At 32.0% G+C, this 19,825-nt stretch overlaps 1 protein-coding gene and 1 long non-coding RNA gene across 2 annotated transcripts in view; both read right to left on the reverse strand.

Annotated features, from left to right (window-relative positions):
- Positions 1-860: 860 nt before the first annotated feature.
- The window catches only part of LOC139511886 (homeobox protein Hox-A7-like), a 37,885-nt gene continuing 18,920 nt past the window's right edge, over positions 861-19,825 (reverse strand). The window contains exon 2 of the mRNA XM_071299031.1: positions 861-3,879. Within this exon, the coding sequence (XP_071155132.1) occupies positions 3,590-3,879 (290 nt within the window). The 3' untranslated portion in view covers positions 861-3,589. The remainder of the gene's footprint in view (positions 3,880-19,825) is intronic.
- On the reverse strand, positions 6,308-11,080 carry LOC139511888 (uncharacterized). The gene is made up of 3 exons (XR_011662108.1): positions 10,436-11,080; positions 7,777-7,864; positions 6,308-7,087 (listed from the first exon to the last, which is right to left on the reverse strand). It is a non-coding gene; the product is annotated as an uncharacterized lncRNA (long non-coding RNA).

The raw sequence follows: 19,825 nt of genomic DNA on the forward strand, positions 1-19,825 counted from the left end.
TTGGGTTTCTATATATGGAACAGCTGCTAGGTTATAGATCTAATCAACGGACTTGGTCAAGTAAATTGTTTTTAGCACGGACAACTTGTTTTCTCTCTGTCAATGTTTATAAAGATATGTCCTAACGAGCATCTATAAATGATGAGGTTAAAATGGTGTCTGTTCACTACAAAAAGGGCACTAAGGTTTCCAAGTATTTCATTGTTTCATATGTCTTTATTTACAGGAGGTGTTAGATACATCCAAATGCTGATCGTTTATTCGTTGAAAGCGAAATATTTGATTACTTCACTTGCATTCAAGTCAAATGAATACAACCCGTTAGTGTTAAATGTTTATTCAACTGTTTACTGTGGTTTGGAATACTCAACTCTGTGCGCCTAATTAATTTACACAATATTCTCATAATATTTTTTTTTAAATCGCAATTAATACAGAAGTTTGCCTATATGTTTGAAAATATTAAACATTGATAGAAATATGTTACAAAATTATTATCGGATGATCTACATCCATAATAATTAAGGAAATTCGATAAATATTTAATGAGCTAAATATCTACTTTGAAATTGATATCTGAACGGCTTTCAGTTCTATAATAAATCAAACAAGACAATTCGATGTATTGGCTGTAACAGCATTGTCTTAACAATGGCGAAAACAGGTCTTAAAATTAGGATAGGAAATAATTATAAAAAAAGGTCAATGATCAGTCTCGTCAAATATCTTCTTTTGTTACAGGTCACAGCAAGGGTGATCTGAATCGATGGAATAAAACGTCAGAAACGTATGACACTCGCCTCACCATTGTGTTTACAGCACATGTTGCAGTCATATAAAAACAAAACTAAAGCAAAAACTATAACTTCGGCATTTTTTATTTTCGTTTTTCAACTAACATGAAAAAATATTTCAACTACACTTGATAATTTTTATATAGCCATGCACAATGATTTTGACAGTTCGCCATAACCGTCTGATATTTTCTGCAAAATGATATGATGAAACTTACAAACAGACAAAACATAATCAATTCATTGCAATTGGTTACACAATGAACTTATTTTTCAGTTGTTTGGTTACGCCAAATATATACTGATATTATATTCTTATTCCACAAGTCAAAACGGTCGACAACTTTGGTGTTAATAGCTATCGTTAATAATAACAATGAAAAACATTATACAGCTTTGGTGTTAACAGCTGGGTAGAATTAGGTGCAAAACGTTTGACAAATTATGTGCTAACAACTATCGTTTGAAATAACAGTAAAAACATAATGCAGCTTTTGGTGTTATCAGCAACAGTGTTAAATATGTAAAAATCACTGTTAACAACCATTATTTGAAATAACAGTAAAAGGATATTCTATATATAGCTTTGGTGTTGACAGCTACCATTTGAAAGTATGTCAAAGCAGCGAAATGAACATAGAGTTAAACTCAAATTTATCATTGAATTTCATTCTGTTATTGGTATTATGCTGAGCTAACTTGTATTGAAATGTTGATACTTTTAATTTTATTGGACTTTAGCTTAGTATTCTCTCTTTTTTCTAAAAAGAAACAGGCATAACAAATTTAGCCAGATTATATGTTTTTGGAATCATGTTTGTCATTTTCAGACCATAATATTTAGATATAGGAAGATGTGATATGAGTGTCAATGAGACAACTTTCCATCGAAGTCACAATTCATAAATGTAAACCAATATAAACATGTTATGCACATCATTTGCAAAAAAAAAAATCCCCCTTATAAGATAATAACTAATTTACTATTTATATAATTAATATGTTAAGTCTGCTCATATATTTCACATATCGAAGTAAAATTATAATATAAACTTTTTAATGATACAATTATGTATAACAATCTCGTTATTTCAGTTCGTAAATTCACAAAATATAACAAATTGACTAAAAGATTACAACAGAGAAAATACAACACTAAATATGAATATGGCCTCGCTTTGGCTTCATCCTCATTTTAAAAATTTAAACTAAAATGCCTGAATTATGAGGTAACGAAACCGTTCTTTCAAAATCTTCAAATTTTGTTAAAAGCATAATTGTTGTAGTCAAAAAAATCTATTCGGCTTGCCCTAAAGTACTAATAATTACAATTTTTATATCATATGAAAAAGCTTAATTTGTGAAAACCCTGAGTAAAAGAACGGACATGCATATGAAAACATATTTATTGAAATGAACACTTTAAAAAAATTTTTATTATGGAACGTTGGAAGTACTTTTGACACATTTGGAAATTGGTATAAATAAGTAAACTTTAACCAAAATTCCTAATTTAAATGTTACTACCAATAATCAAGCAAAAGACTTGAAAAGCTAATTAAGTACACGTGCACATACATTGTCGTTATTTTAACATTCCATTTTTTCCTTATGTAGACTAAACCTAATGCCATTTTGTGTATAATTCATTTACTAGTTGACAGTATTTTCTCTGTATTTCTATTCTAATATTTACCCTTCATATTCAATAAAATTTAACAACATAACAAACGTACATGGTATTTTTACCCTTTTGGAGAAATAAGGAGGCGATCCCGCCTTCAAAATACGAACATAAACACAAACATACAAAAGACAGCATAGGACAAACACGAACAATAATGTTGAGATAATTAAGAAATATTTATATCATATATTTTGTAAATAATTAATGTTGCAATAGGTTTTAATGTCAATAGGATTGTTTTAAGTACACGTGCCTTTAGTGCTATAATTTTTGAGATTCTGTGACCTTTCGTAAATAAATCTTGCAAACAAATGTATGTCTTCATTGAAAAGTTAAACTGTGTATAGGATTATCTGATGAAAAGCACGTGATCAAATGTTTGTCCACACAAATGTTTCAATATTGCAGTAGGAAAAATTGCACCTTCCTGTACAAAATGTCTTTGAAATAAGAAGCACTAGTTGTTTGACTTTATTTGGCATTAAAAATGGCACAGGTAGATTATGGTCGCGAAACATTGCACCGTCTTATCCATCTATTTGTAAATCTATATGATTGCACTTCATAAGTAAAATCGTTAGCTGCACACCGCTGGAATGATAGCAGTTAATTGTAAGGTAAATATGATTTCTATACCTCATTGTGGGTATAAAATGATCGGACAGGTGGTGCCTATCATCTTCTGCTGTTAATTGATACGAAGAGGCGTTCCATACACTGAACCTAAATTTCAAGATCAAATATTGCGCATTAAAAGCAGGATATACTCAATTTTTTCTGCAGTGACACTTTTACGACCTTCAGTCCGACTTCAAGAGTCAGTCAAGCAGAGCTCGCACAAAGCAAGCATTTGTTGGGATCCATCTTTTTTTCATTAAACGCCCCCTCTCGTCGACTTGTAGATATTAAGATAAAACAAGTTTGAAGTCTTTAACACAATGCAGCTTTGCTACAACATAAATAGAAACGTTTTTCGTGTACAGAGGAGCTGAAGATAGGCAAGATAAAAATCAACCCGTTTTTTAGAAACGCTTACAAACTGCATCCCGTGTCATGCTTCTCGTTCAAATCACTTCCGAATGTACTTCTATAAAACTACGGAACTCCATCATGGTGAATCGTCACTTCCGGCCTCACTTTTTTCATCGTCTTTATCATCCATTTTAACTGCAGATGTGTCATTTAGATCTTTTATAACCTGTCTCTCTTTCTTTAATTTCATTCTACGGTTTTGGAACCAAATTTTTATTTGTCTTTCAGTTAAACATAGATGATGTGCAACTTCTATTCGACGTTTTCTTGTGAGGTAATGGTTGAATTGAAATTCTTTTTCTAATTCTAACGTTTGGTATCGACTATAAGTTTGTCGTCCTCGTCGTCTATGTGCTGAGTTTGGACCTGAAAAAAATAAATAGTTTTATAGTTTTTTAAGAATGAAATTGCAACTCCTGTATATAAATATAAATATAAGACTATATAGTATTAGTGCAAAATAAAACAAAGTTTCACCAGATACCAAATGACAGAGACGTGTACGACTGTAGGTCATCGTATGGCCTTGAACAATGATCAAAACAAAAACCGTGTAACAAGTATAGGTCACCGAATGGCCTTCAATTATGAGCAGAACCCATATATAAAATTTATGAAAACGAAGAACATATCGTTGTTTAAAAAGCCCAGAGTTAATTTTCATAATCTATAACTATATTAATGTAAATATATAATAAATATATAACAAAAAAACGCGTAATATCAAGATACAAAAATTTAGATTGCATGGGTGTTTTCTTTTCATAGATCAAATGTCTGATTGATGCTTACATAGGTACAAAGACTTCTTTCAACTCAATATTGAATATATGATATTATGATGATTTGTTGCCCCTTATCATTAACTTATATAAAGAACAGTTATCGCAACTTTGATCTGTTTAGAAAGAGATATCCTTTAATCTACATAAACTTTATCAAATTATCTGGAATAAAATAGTATTGACTAGGATATTGCCATATGATTCCCCGTACTTCCCTTTATTAGAGCCACCTCAAATAATATACTGTGTGGGATGTCTGAAAACGCAGCCTCGTCCAGTGGCTGGGAATAATTAAGTACCCGTGTTAAAAGCACACATTATGTACGAAAGGGCATTTTTTATCCGCTCTGTCGAGTGGCAGCTTAACTATGTCACCCTCCATCCCGGTCCATACGGTATACATAAGCTTCTTTTTTATTTGGTTTGAAGTTTTTGTTGGTTTGAAATATGAATGAACTATTTGCCAGTGGGACGAAAAATTAACCAATAACCAATATAAAGAGAAGTCTTTATGGGGATCTAAAATCCTATAAAGTGGTCTTATTCTGCCTCCCCTTAATATATCAGTATACTTATTTCTGTTTAATAAATTTATACTAAGTGTCTAATTTTGCAACCAAATAAATTATGGAATACACACAAACAACATACAAAGGAACCACCAACTTATCTACGAGAAAGATATTTGAAATTTTATCATAATTTGTCCGTCATTGAAATATTTTATTTTCAAAATAATAAAAGGATTGAAATGCATCATATTTGAAATAATATAATAATACTTTATATAACTCTTTGTTTAAATATCTTGATATAAATCGGTGAATACACAATTCAACGCATTATTAGCTAATGCACCATCATCGGTTTTATCCACTGCCTAATTTTCTCATCTTAATTATTGATATAACTTTATTGATATTTTATGTTTCATGTAATTGATAATATCAGCAAGGCCAGAAATTGTAATTAACAAATTTTTGATGCAACATCGCTTGCATAGATGACACATAATCGGTTATTGTTCTATCATCTTTCTATTGATTACCTTCCCCGATCCATCTAGGGCTCGTGACACGAAACTATTCAGGTGAACACGGTACACCATCAATTAAACATTTGACGTTATCAATATTTAAGATACTCTATTCTTTAATTTCGTATTGTTTCCTCACATTTTAACGCATGAGATAGTGATGGTATTGAGAGGTCATCAATTTGTTTGATTTCGATTCTCAAGGACAATTACAGATATGTAAACATGAATTATGAGGGTGTGGTTGGGTGTTGCATCAAGTCTGTAACAGTCTCCGGGACAAGTTTGCAATTCCGCTGAGTGCAAAAGTTGTCACCTTAATTTTTGGAGTTAAGTCAAAACAAAGTTGATAACTTGGTTGGTATTGGTTCCCTGATATTTGTCCTAAAATTTTTTGGATCTAGCACCACTGTTGAAAAAGTTATGCCCCTTTTTTCAACAATTTCCTCAGAGGAAAAGTACTTTTCCTCAAGGGAAATCAAATTTCCCTGAAGGAAAAAGATATTTCCTCAAGGGAAATTGTTTTTTCCTCAAGGGAAAAAGATTTCCCTTAGGGAATTTGCTGCATAATTATTTCCTTTGAGGAAATTCTATTTCCTTAGAGGAAATTCTATTTCCTTAGAGGAAATTCTTTTTCCTTAGAGGAAATTCTTTTTCCTTTGAGGAAATTTGCAGCTTCAAATTTTCCTTGGAGGAAATACTTTTTCCTGTGAGGAAATTTGTAGCTTCAAATTTTCCTTGGAGGAAATACTTTTTCCTGTGAGGAAATTTTTGACAAACACTTTTCCTTGGAGGAAAATTCAAGACAACAAATTTCCTCTAGGGAAATCATTGATCTTCAAATTTCCTCTAAGGAAATTTCTGAAGATCAAATTTCCCTTAAGGAAATGTTTTCCCTTATTTTTACTTGTTGAACATTTCTTCACTACACCATGTATACAAACAGTATGAATATAATAATAACAAGACTGTATAATTGATGCAAATGATATTTAAAACTTTAATAAATGTTTGACTCAACATTTTAATGACATTGAAAATAATACAGTCTGACTGTTTAGATCTAGGTATTGTTTATACTTTTTTTATAAATTTAACTTTGATTTATAATTTTTTTTGGAGCAAATGCTTCTATTTTCTTTGTAATTGTTTCAATGCGATACATTAATAAGCAACCAATTTGAATGTCATACCATTTGTGGTGTTCTAAAGAATTTGTTTATATATTTGCAGATTAAATAATAAAATAAACACTTTTCGTGTTATTTTAAATTAGAATTTCTTCTGTTTCAGCTTGTGTACAGTTATTCAATCCACTACGTAAGAATTCAGTCAATACATTATTCCATTCACTAAACAATTCCCTTCAATTCTAAGAGAAATCATTTTTGCAAATTGTTCTTCAATGATCTTCTTCTGTATATTTGATATGAGGGAGCGATGTAAATGAGTGGATAAAACTGGTGTTCCTTTTTTCAACAACAAAATAGTATTTGTTCAGCATTCTCCTTTCTTTTGATTAAGATATGTTGTTGCTTTTATGCAATAGTGTTTTTGTGTATCTATGATAGAACTCCATTTTGTTTATGGTCATTATCATGTGATAATGTTGAAATTTCCTATTTCTTTTTTGCAGGAAAGCACACATTCCATTTCAAATTAATCCAATTATGCACTATGTAAATAAATTTCAACTATAAGTTTCCTCTTCAGTAATGACCTATTGATCATGAAAACCAAGATGTCTGATCACCTATAAATACACAAAATAAACAAATAAAATGTTATAAATGGAGAGAGAAACAGCAATAAATGTTTTTCATGTGTATCTTTCCTTATTAAAATACATTAAGTAAACTTGAACTCGAGAAAAATAAATAACTGCGATGTAGACTAGAAAGTATAAAATGCCAAATAAAGTATTCACGAAAAATTAGTTGATTTACAGAAGTCAAGTCCCTGTTTGCAGGAAATTTACATCATTGGTTGTCTGGTGGAGAGTTGTCTTATGGGCAATCATACCACATCTTATTTTTATATAACCTTGCCATATTCCTATTGTGCCTGTCCAAAGTTCAGAGCCTGTAGCTTTTGTCAGTTTAGTCTGACACTAAAATTTAGTGGTTGTTGTTGTTTCATACCGGTCATATTTATTTTTTGTAATTTATTTTGTTATAAACTAGGCAATTACCATGATTAGTTTTACAGTTTGGATTGTTTCAATGTTTCATCTTTAGGTCTTTTATAGCTGCCTACTTTTACTATAGTATAGGGTATGGATTTTCTCATTATTGAAGGTGGTAACAGGCCTACAATTGCTTTCTCAAAGCCATGATAGTTTTCATATTTAATATACCACATCTTTTAATTTTTATAGTAATCATGATACTAGTAATCATCTTTCAAGTTCAATAACTTTTTTAAAATTAAAAGGTGCCTTACCATTTAGGTTTAGTTGGCTTCTGCAAATTTTGCATTGCCTATCATTTCTGCTGTATATAATTTCTCTGTATCTTCTATAGTTCTTGTCCTATACATAAAAGAGTAAAAGTTGAATGACATCTTGCATCAATATTTTTTTCTGTTTAATGTACATTATGTATATATTAATGTGTGTTTAATAAAAATCTAAACCATGAGTGCTTGATAAGCTTCTTGCCCTTATAGCTGGTCTTTAAGCTTTAAATGAATTTTAATGATCGACTAAAACACTATGAGCACTGTGCAAATAAGACCCCTGCCCTCCAAAAAAAAAAAAAACATACACAAACAGTGGTATTTATTGACATAAAACATGTATATAATTTGGCTCCATTTATAGATATATATCTCAAGTGACTATAAGTTTAAGGCTGTGATTTTTTTTAACAAATCCATAAATTTCTAAAACCTTTCCAAGTTTTTGAAAATGGACAATTTTAAAATAACTTTGCAACAACTAAAGTTCCTTAACTCTGCATCTTATAAAAAAATATACATGATAAATAGGGAATGATACTCCAGCTTGCATATTATTCAAAGTTTTAAAAGAACGGTAAAAGTTTTACTACCAAAATTTGAAATTGATCTGATTTAAATTGTGATAAAAAGTATTTTTTTAAAGTTTAATAAAATTTGGTTGAGGGAAACTTAAGTTAGAAGGCCGAAACATTTTTTTCCATTTTTAAAGAACATAACTATAGAATTTAGTAAAAGAGACACTACCAAAATTCAAACTTAATCTGTATTTTGTGATGATAAGCATTGTGTATTGATTTCATAACATTTGGTTGAGACAAACTAAATTTTAGAGAACAGGAAACCAAAAATTCAGCATATTTTCCCCATTTCTAAAGGGGCATAACTCTGATACTCTAGTACAGTAACACTGACATCACTAAAATTCAAACTTGATATGAGAATTGTGATAACAAGCTTTTGTAAAAGTTTAATTGAATTTGGTTGAGGCAAACTAAAGTACTGTAAGAGAACAAAAAACAACTTTGGGACAGACGGACAAACGATCTGACAAGTGTTAAACATTATGCCCCCTCCACTTTGGGTCATAACAATAAAAAGGGAGTTTGTCAAGATATAAAAACAATTCACCAAAGTTTCATAAAAATTTGTGAAAGCATTCTTGAGACTATCCTAATCCCAAGTCATGATAGCACAATGACATAAATCAGATTTTTTTTTTAAATTAAAAGGAAAATTATCATGTTTATGTTATACAAAAATAATTCACCAAGTTTCATGAAAATTGCTCAAAGCATTATTAATAGTATACGTACTGGAAAAATCCCCGCTTTTATGAATAAAATCCCTAACTTTAAATTAAAAATTTAAAATCCCTAAAAATTAAAAAGGAGCTTAATTATCATGATTATATCAATAGATAATTCACCAAAGTATTATGAAAATTTTATGATTAATGTATTCTAATTCCAAGACTATCTAAGACATGGTTTGTTTGAATTAAAAAAGTTGGAATAAAGTACCTGCTAGAATTCAGGAGAATTAGACCAAATCAGGCTATCTTCTAGATTATCAGACAATTGACTGTACATAGAAAAGGAATTTTCTTTTTTCTTTTTTCTTATTTAGCTATTTGTTATCTCTATCCTTAATATATACTGAACTAAGCCATTTTTTCACATATTTTTTTTGTTTTTTCTCTCTTGTGACTTGTTATTTGTGACTTGTGCTCAGTCAGTCAGTGAGAGTTCGCAGATCCTGACCTACTATATCTATGCTTAAAAACCTAAAAATCATATAGTTTTAACATATTTTGTAAATTTATACTTGATTAAAATGTTGTCATAAATAGCATAGACACCTCTGAGTTTTGAGAACCACATGTGTTAATTGTGCGAGTATAATCATTGATAATCATGCACAAGATTGACTTTTAAAAGCCTATATATTGAAATTTTCTGAAAATATTGCATGCATTTATTAATATGACCAATTTCAAGAAATGCACAAAGATGTGAGATGATTTATATAATTGTAATTTCAGGAATTTACAGTAAAGGCTTTTATCCTCACTGCATTTTGCACTTTTCCTAATTCAGGAGCCAGAATTTATGGCCTTTGTGACCTTTGTATGATTTTTATTTTAGTTTCTTTTTTTTATATTGAAGAGTTAAGTATGACGTCCATTATCACTCAACTAGTATACATTTTTGTTTAATGGCAAGCTATATATAAAGCATGCCTCACAGGCACGGATCCAGGGGGGGGGGGGGGGGGGGCTGAAGGTTGGACATGTTGGAACCCCCTTTCTTTATTGGACGATCAATGCATTTGAATGGGGACATGTAGTTGGACACCCCCCCCCCCCCCCCCCAAAAAAAAAAATTGTCCTGGGTTAGGAACCCCTCCTTTATATGACTAGATCCACCCCAGTCTCAGGTTGTGGGATTTTCTCGTTGCAATGATGCAATGAAGACCCATCGGTGACCTATGGCTGTTATCTGCTCTTTGGTCATGTTGTTATCTCTTTGATACATTCCCCATTTCCATTTTCTTTTCGGTTCTATTATAAATATTAGAAACGAGTTTGGCGCCTTTACAAAAATATAATTGTCTGTGCTGATAGGGGAGTATGTGTGCATACCAATATTTAAATTTTCTAGGCCTTCTTTTTGAATATTTTGTGCATTTCTTGGTAAAATACTGTCAGACATCGAGTGCTGTTGTTTTACAAAAACGGTCAAGTAATGTAGGGGAAAGAAACTAACTAAAAAGACCAAAATAAGCCACAACTAATGGGGGTCTCATTGGGGGTTCTGTTCACGGATCCCGCTTAGTTACTACTTATTTTTTTAGATTCTCGCATGATGCCATCCCGCGTACACTATGTAAGTGAACAATTCTGCTATTTTTTTAATTTCCCATGTCCCGCTAAACTTCATTTCGCGTTTTCACGGCACAATAATTTGAGGGAGGATAGGACCTTTATCGGGACTGCGGGATCGGGTGTTTTTAAGCTCTGGATTTCGGGATTGACCCTTTCGGGATACGATAATTCTTTTTTCGAATTTCGGGACCTCTGGATTTCGTGTTTTTTAGGCTCGGGATTTCGTGTTTTTAAGCTCGGGATTTCGGGATCAGTACCCCTCCTACCCTCCCTCATAATTTGACTTTCATGTGTCACGTTTACAAAAAATACGCCTCGACAATCCCGAGTCCCGCTCAGACCCCCCTTATAGGTACATAATGAATAGTTTACTATGTAGTCAGTAGTCGGGTCAAATACACATGTATACACTTTAACAGGTCGGGACCACTACCTTATATGGAAATGCATAAATTAGCATACCTATGTTCTCGCACATGTAATTGTTTATTTACATGTGACGCAATTTGTTTTTACCTAGGTTTTAGACCAATCCACTAAATGAGTCACAATGCATGATGGACTACTACGTGTTTACAATCAACCAAGAACACTTGTTATTTACTGAAATACAACACATTTTTTCGTGCAATGCGGGATTCACAATTTCGAATAGTTTTTCATTTTGTGTATCCTCATTTATAGTTCGTGGTATAAAGTATTACTTCCATGCTCAGATTAACAAAGAGTTGTTTCTATGCGAAGAAAAAAGGGTTCGATATATAGCCATTAACATGTTTGATGATAGCACAGAGATTTCATGTATTCGTCCACCAGACAGCAACGAAACAACAGCGAAAAACACAATTACCCATGAGACAAACTTACTAGTGTAAAGTAAGCCGTCGATAACAGCCGGTGCTAATATTCACGAGTACAGCAATTTTCGTATAGATAATTAAAGGCAAATGTGTGATCCTTGAATTTTTTGTTCGTTAAAAAGGCGAAGAAATATTTACATACATGGCAGTGTTAACAAAATCTATAAGTATTGTTTTTGTCACATTTCAGTATATGGGACTTCCAAACTGTTCCCTTTGTTTTGAAGGTAGTGAAGTCAGCAACTGTAGTTTCAGTTTGTTTTCGTTTTTTAACGGGCTCGGACATTTACCAAACTGAATAAAATCATAACAGCTGATTTCTTATGCCTGCAAAGTAAAACTTTGGTTGGCTTGCTTGCTTTTGTATAGTTGTTTATACAAGCTTTGAAAATAAAATTGACATCTTTAAACAATATATATATAGGCATAGTTTAAATTGTATATTTTATATTTTGTACAATATTCAAACAAAGCAAGCAAGCTAACCAAAGTTTTGCTCTACATGCAGTAGTAAATAAGCTGTAATCATGTTATCCATATTTATGTGCGACATGGTGGAAAATTTTATATGTTTTGTGAAAATTGCAGCGTTGGATCTATAATAAAAAAGAAGATGTGGTACGATTGCCAATGAGACAACTGTCCACAAGAGACCAAAATAACACAGAAATTAACATTTATAGATCACCGTATGGCCTTCAACAATGAGCAAAGCCCATACCGCATAGTCAGCTATAAAAGGCCCCGATATGAAACAATTCAAACTAGAAAACTAACGGCCTTAATTATATAAAAAAAAATGAACGAAAAACAATTATGTAACACATAAACAAACGACAACCACTGAAATACAGGCTCCTATAAAAACCTATATATTTTTTTGATGGGATAGATTTCTTCTCCTTTTCTATATTTAATTGGGCCGGTTTTTTTTTGTTTTTTTTTTTGTTTTTTTGTTTTTTTGTTTGGATTGTTTTACACAAGTAATTTTGGGGTCATTTATAGCTTACTTTTCATCATTGAACCTATGACTGCTTACTTTACTAGATTATGTCTTTGTTGGAAAGATGTCTCATTTGACACTCATACCTCATCTTCTTATTTATACATACAAAGCACGTTTTAGAAGAAAAAAATAATAGGCAATATGGCACCCACTATTATCCAGAGACTTTAAATATTGGAGATATTTTACATATGTCAACAGGACAGCAGCCGAAAGATAAAAAACCTCTGAGGTATATTTTATGATAAAATTAGCAACACACGGACATTATCGATGGATGAAACTATACAAAATGTATTGAGCTATATACCGTATCCACTCAGTGGCGGATCCAGGAGGAGTCCGGTGGATGGACCCCCCTTTTTTGTCCAGGGTTAGGACTCCCCTTTTTAAAATGGCTGGATCCGCCCCTGCCGCTTTCGTAAAACTTATTTTTAGCATACTGAATATTATGATGTTCTTACTTTTAGTTTAGGTCCTGATAAAAAAAAGTACACATCCAGTACAGAAAGAAGTGTTTCGATGAAAGTTTTCGTGTTTTTCTAGGCAGAAATGATTTTGGAATGACATTATACAGGTTTAAAAGAGCTCAAAAAATTTCATAGTGGACAGTGGTCATTTCATCTGAATTTTCACTGTTTCATGTCGTAAAATTATTGCACAGGTACAATGGAAAAAAACCTCGAAAAAGAAAGTCGAATAGTGAAGCCCGTAAACAATCCTTTTTTAATCTGAGCATGCAAATTGAAGATTATGTTATATATTTTACAATAATTACATTCGCAGAACAAAAACATATATTTTGAGAATCCCAGACACTATATTAGTTGACAGTTCTTCCACTAATTCCGCGTGTTTTCAGTTTGTAGTAAACTCGTAGTAGCCCACAATGCACTGTAGCTCATTGGGTCGATTGGTCAGTTTGTCAAGGCCGTATGGCCTTGTGTTTGTGAAATTACTATGCAAATATATTCTGACGTAAAGAAATCCAGAGTTCTCGACCTGTTTAAGACGACCTGAGATTCATTTCACAGCGAAAATACTCATTTATATTGAACATTTTAGATCACTTTACATTTAGATTTTATAACTTTTAAAATAAAGACCATATAGATTTAAGATCATTTAAACTTCTCATCTGGACTTTTTAATAAGTCTGTATACCGGACCTCTTCTCTATTTTGGGATTGAAAAAAAATGCGGTTTTGAGCCTATTTCTTCTTTTTAATTTGGTAACACGTTAAGCCATTAGTGCCACTAATATGGTATATTACCAATAATAAGGCCATATATTTTGGTGTGTAGAAATACCGCAAAAGACTTCTTAGTGCACTAAGAAGAAAGTTTTTGCATTAAGGACACTAAAACGATGTTTTAAGATCACAGCGAACATGAATATAAGAGGATATTAAATACCTCAAATCTATAAAGTTAGGTATCAATAGATTTTGTAATTTTGAAGTTAAATGACTTTTTAATCAACGCCTGCCACTCGCCACGTGACCAACGGTTTATTGCAGATTCCCGAATCATCATGTTCAATCAACCTAACCCAATAAACAATTGTCTTTTGATCGTTACTTATTGATTAATCAATGGTTGTTAACCTAACGGTTTAGCGTGGTATAAATTCAAGTTTATGAAAGAAAAATAAAAAATAAATTTTGTGTTTTAAAACTTTGCCTTTGTTATATATATTTAGTTTTTAAGGAAATTGCTATACAAGCTTTTTTTTTATTTAAAGAACCCTATTTTGAGATAAAAATTGAGAAACAAATGCTTTTGATATTTCATTTCCTTACTAACAACACAAGAGTTTACATACTATCATTATTCCTTGAAAGACATTTGAGAGTATGTGGTGTCCATGGGGTTCTTCAAAATCCGATTACAGAAGTAACATATAGAAAAACTCCAAGAGGTAAAATTATATTACGTTTTAAAAAGAGAATTATAGAATAAATCATAACTGTCTTCTATAAACGATAACTTTAAACTGGTGTCAATGCTTTTTTTTTTTAACAATTCATCTTTATTTCAACAATTGAAGATGAATACCATTTTATTTTATAATGTAATAAGCACTATGGGCAGGCGCGGATCCAGAGCTTGAAGTGGGGGTTTGGGGGAGGGGTTATGTGAGAAATGTTTAAAACACTAGAGAAGTTTTCATGTTATACCAAACCATATGTTTTTCAATAAATGGCACACTTTTTGTTCATCCGGCATATGGTTACTCTAAATAAAATTTTAAGTATTAATTTTATAAGGTTAATTATTTGATTACAGATCGTATCTACCCGTTTTGCAATTGTTGTATCACTCTAAGGGAGGCTAATAAAGATACATATAATAAAATATAGAGATAGCAGCCTTGGATTGTCTTAATTAAATCCTTTGGTCCTCTAATTATCAAGTTACCCTCTGGCCAATGTTATTATGACTTGTGTATATTTAAAGAAGTGTAGCGACAACGTGTCACCCTATTCAGTGCTAGATATTCAAATTATAGTAAAGATAACATTAAAACAAGAAATGGTTAATACAAAAAATATTTTAAGATTTTCAACCGGGGGTGGGGGGTGGGGGGGGGGGGCTCGCTTTAACCCCCTAAATCCGCTAATGATGTGGGAAAACTAAATTATTTAGTTAACTTAATCATATGACTCTTAAGCCCGTTCTGCCATTATTAAGAAACGCTAAAGAACGGAAATGTATGATTTTAAGATTTGGAAATAAATGAAATTGGTGTCACAAATGGTATGTCTGCTTGTATTTAAAATATTTTATAAATAGATATAATGCTCATATACATAATTATTAACGGTTGTTTTACTTCGCTTATTTATAGCATTTAACTTCTTATTCTTATTTTCGGCATCAAATAAAAATAATGGAATAAATATATAGGAAGTTCCAATCAATAGACAACGTACAGAACAGAGCAATTCGATATTACTTAGGCGTTCACAGATTTGCACCAATTCTAGCACTGTATGGGGATACTGGATGGATACCAAGTCAGTTTCGGCATTGGGTGAACATTATTCGATACTGGAATAGGCTTTTATCGTTTGAAGACGACCGATTAACGAAAGTGGTGTTCAATATGGATTATGATCGTTGCACAAATAATTGGTGTAGTGACACTAAAGATATTTTCACTAAACTTAATATGTTACATTATTACGAAAGTAGAACAATGGTGGATTTAAAATCTTTTGAACAAATTGTACGAACTTATTACAGTGATATATGGAGAGAGTCCTTGATAAATAAACCAAAGCTACGATCTTACTTAAACTTTAAAACATACTTCGAACTAGAGCACTATGTAAAACTAAATCTTACGAAACACGAGCGATCTGTGCTAGCCCAGTTTAGATGCGGATTATTACCGATCAGAATTGAGACTGGTAGATATATTGGGGAACCAGTAGAAAACAGACTATGCCGATTTTGTAATTCTCAAAATGTTGAAAGTGAGCTACATTTTCTTATAAACTGCACATTTTATAATGATATCAGACAAACTGTTTTTAGCGAGATATTAATGGTGCCTGACTTTACGCAACTAGATGAGCAGGGAAAATTAACATTTCTAATGGTGAACCATCCAAGGAAAATAGCTAAATACTTAGCAGCGTCACTTTTCCGTAGAAAACAAACAGTTTACTCTAGTTAACATTCTTAAACTTTTTCACAAACATTAGTTGAATAATATATGAACTTTTACAATCGTTAATTCTTAATCTATAATTATCTGTATTTAAATTTAAATTGGCAATTGACACGTGATATTAGAACATTTATATTGAACTAACAGTAAAAGGTGACTTATTGGTCCATTGGGCCGGGTGTATTATATATGTAATTATATTTTGTACAAATTTATGCTGATTTACACATGTCACTATAATAAACAATTTACTTACTTACTTTTTATTTTAAAAGACAAGGAAAGTGAATTAAAAAATATATACAACAAAAATAAGCGAAAGGAGATGTGGTACGGCTGTCAATGAAACACCTATCCACAAAAGTTAAAAATGAAGAAGATGTCAGAAATAAATTGGTCATAATTTATTTACAGTCTAAAACATCGAAGGGACTAAACATCAACCTATACATATTTATACTTGTAATGCATTTGTATATAAACATCGAATCAGAAATATGTTCCTTTCCTAAACATGTTTAAAAACATTGCTGTGATAGTTATCAAAAGTACCAGGATTATAATTTAGTACGCCAGACGCGCGTTTCGTCTACACAAGACTCATCAGTTACGCTCAAATCGAAAAATTGATAAATGGCATAGTTCTTAACATTAGAAAAATGAATGAAGTATTGGCAACTGGACGTTAAGCAACCAAATATCAATCCTCACTTTTCCGTGAAGTGTTCACAATTATTTGTCTTTTTAAAATTAAAAGGATGAAAAATCCCAAACTGAAAAGAGTTGAAAATACGCTATTAATTTAGAAGTAAAAAATATAGCAGACAGAATAAATACGGCAAAAACAAACAAATGAAAAAAAAATAGAGAACAATTTGAAATACCATATACATGTTTAATCAGTATACTAGTAGATTATTCACGGGCCAAGGTTGAGCGAACATGAATTGCTATCGATTATACTAAAGGTGACAATCAACTTTTTGAGGCACATGTCGAGAAAACATTAGAAAAAATATAATTTAAAATTATGAAAGGAGTAGGTCCTTAGTGCACATTTTTGTTCTTAGTGCACTAAGGAGGTCCTTTGCGGTGTTTCTACGGACCCCATATATTTGAAGCTGTTCAAAATTCTGTACATTATAGGTACGTGTATCAGATCGGACAATAATTTTCATATATATAAAAAGAATTACTGTATAAGTTATCTAGTATGAAATATGTCCACTGGACCGACCGTCTAAGTGCTATATATATTATATCATGTATATAGCCAGTCAAAAAGATGTGGTATGATTGCCAATGAGACAACTATCCACAAAAGACCAAAATGACACAAACATTAACAACTATAGGTCACACAAGGTCGTTAAAAACTTCCATTTGTTGTTGTCCACTGAAAATAAGCTCATAAAAACACGAATCCCCGTTTACTCAATTCCACCTTTATTTGTTAATATTTCTTTATCTTTTTCTTTTGATTTTATCATATCTTTTTTGTGAAATATTTTGTGTGGTCGAACATGAAATTGCCTCCGATGCTACAAAGAAAATTTGTTTAATGTCATCTGTTGCAATATATGCTAAGTACTAAACGTGGACAGGATGTTCCCCAGAAAATAAGTTATACACACCCCGATATAACCCCGAGGGTACACGCTACTGTCATATGGAAAATTACTGGGTCACCTGTAAGATGGTAATCAGCCATGCAACTAATTAGGTTACTGACCATGTCACTTCAATTTAAAAAGTTTATCGTTAGATATCAAAATGATAAATTCATTTTAATTAAAAATTTAAGAACTAAAGGATTTATCATTAAAATGAAGTGAAATAATTCAACCAAATCGTATATAGATTATATACATATTTTTTTTATCTATGCCGGAAAGAATTGAAAAACTGTATTTATAATTTTTGATTTGTTTTATAGAAATCTGTGTAGGTCTCATGAAATGGAACTCACACAACGCATGCCTAATTAAGATTTATAAATTTATTGAAAAATATAACAAAAATTTAGTTTTGATATTAAATTAAAGTTACCTTCTGCGCTGTAATTTATTTGATATGACATGAATCAAGCAATTTTTGTTGAGGGATTTATGGGTTTGTCCATACAACGTATAAAAAAAGAAGTGTATGTTATTAGTATTTCACATGCCTTGTTTTCGCCCTGAAGCTCATTATTCAGAGTGTTTCAGACAAGATGATGAAAATAACGTGCAAGATACTTTTTTCGATCATCGTGAAGAGACAATTTTAATTCCCATTCCTCGATGCACTCTACCCTTGTTGAATTGTATATTTATAATTCCTCGTGCTTTTAATTAGCCCCCCCCCCCCCCCCCCCCCCCCTTTCGTGGTTACCGTTATGCCAACAAATACCCGGGGCTTGATTTACATGTAAAATCATGGGCGGATCCAGCCATGATAAAGGGGGTTCCAACTACATGTCTCCATTAAATAAGGGGTGTCGTTGCAGCTGGTTTTCTACGGTTACCCCACCCTTTTCATATAATTTAGATTTCAAAAGTGTATACCTTATTCATATATTGTGTAGGTTAAAATGTTATCTTTTCCCATATTGTTTGCGTTTTGATTGGTGTGTAATGCAACAGTGCAATACCTAAGTGTCAAAAGAGAGTTTTTCCCGACCTATTCACATATTTTTAAGGTTCCTATATACAAGGTGATAGGACGTTCGGTTCCGTTGGAATAGGTTACCTTTTCACGCTATGCCTTAAAACTTTTCCTGATGCACAGGTAACCTATTCCAACGGAACGTCCTATCACCTTGTATATAGGAACTTGAGAGGATTCCCGAGATTATCATTAATGCAATGATTGCTCACAAAATGCTAGGGGAGGCCAACCCCGGATTCCATCCCCTTCGACCCGCCACAGAATACAGATATAATTGATAATTGTTATTTAAAAGTCATATACTATAGCTGTTCCGGACCATATGAGTATTTGGACCATACGCGTATGGTCATGACCATATGGGTATACTCATATGGTCCGACCATACGCGTATGGTCCGACCATACGCGTATGGTCGGACCATATGAGTATATACTCGTTTGGTTATAAACGGGCCGGACCATATGAGTATTTGGACCATATAGGTATTTTACAAATATGTACAAGAAACGTTGAAATTATACAATAAACTTTACCATAAAAAAACACAACCTTGGTAACATGAAAATAGATTAATTTTATAATTCAAAGGTTACATGAATTATGCACTTGCTCTACAAGACCTTGAGTACGAGGATGTCTAGGCCTACCAGTTATAATCTTGACATTTCCTCCGGGCCAAATCTTTATTGTTTCTCTTATAATATCATTGCAGAATTCACGACCATTGTCATGTTGTAAAATGAACGGAAGGCCAATGACAGAAAATACGTGTACCTTTAGATTATGTGCAACTTCAATGGCGGGTTTACGTTCTTGTGGCCAGAAAAAGTTAAATTTGGAAAAGTGATCTATGTAATGTGTCAATTATAAGACTCTTTATCCTTTCAACCTTTTCATCAGTTAGTAAAACAGTTGACTTCTTTTGTAAAAGTTCATTCAGAAATATTTGA

Source organism: Mytilus edulis, chromosome 2 (genome assembly GCF_963676685.1).
Source record: "Mytilus edulis chromosome 2, xbMytEdul2.2, whole genome shotgun sequence".
Classification (NCBI taxonomy): Eukaryota; Metazoa; Mollusca; class Bivalvia; order Mytilida; family Mytilidae; genus Mytilus; species Mytilus edulis.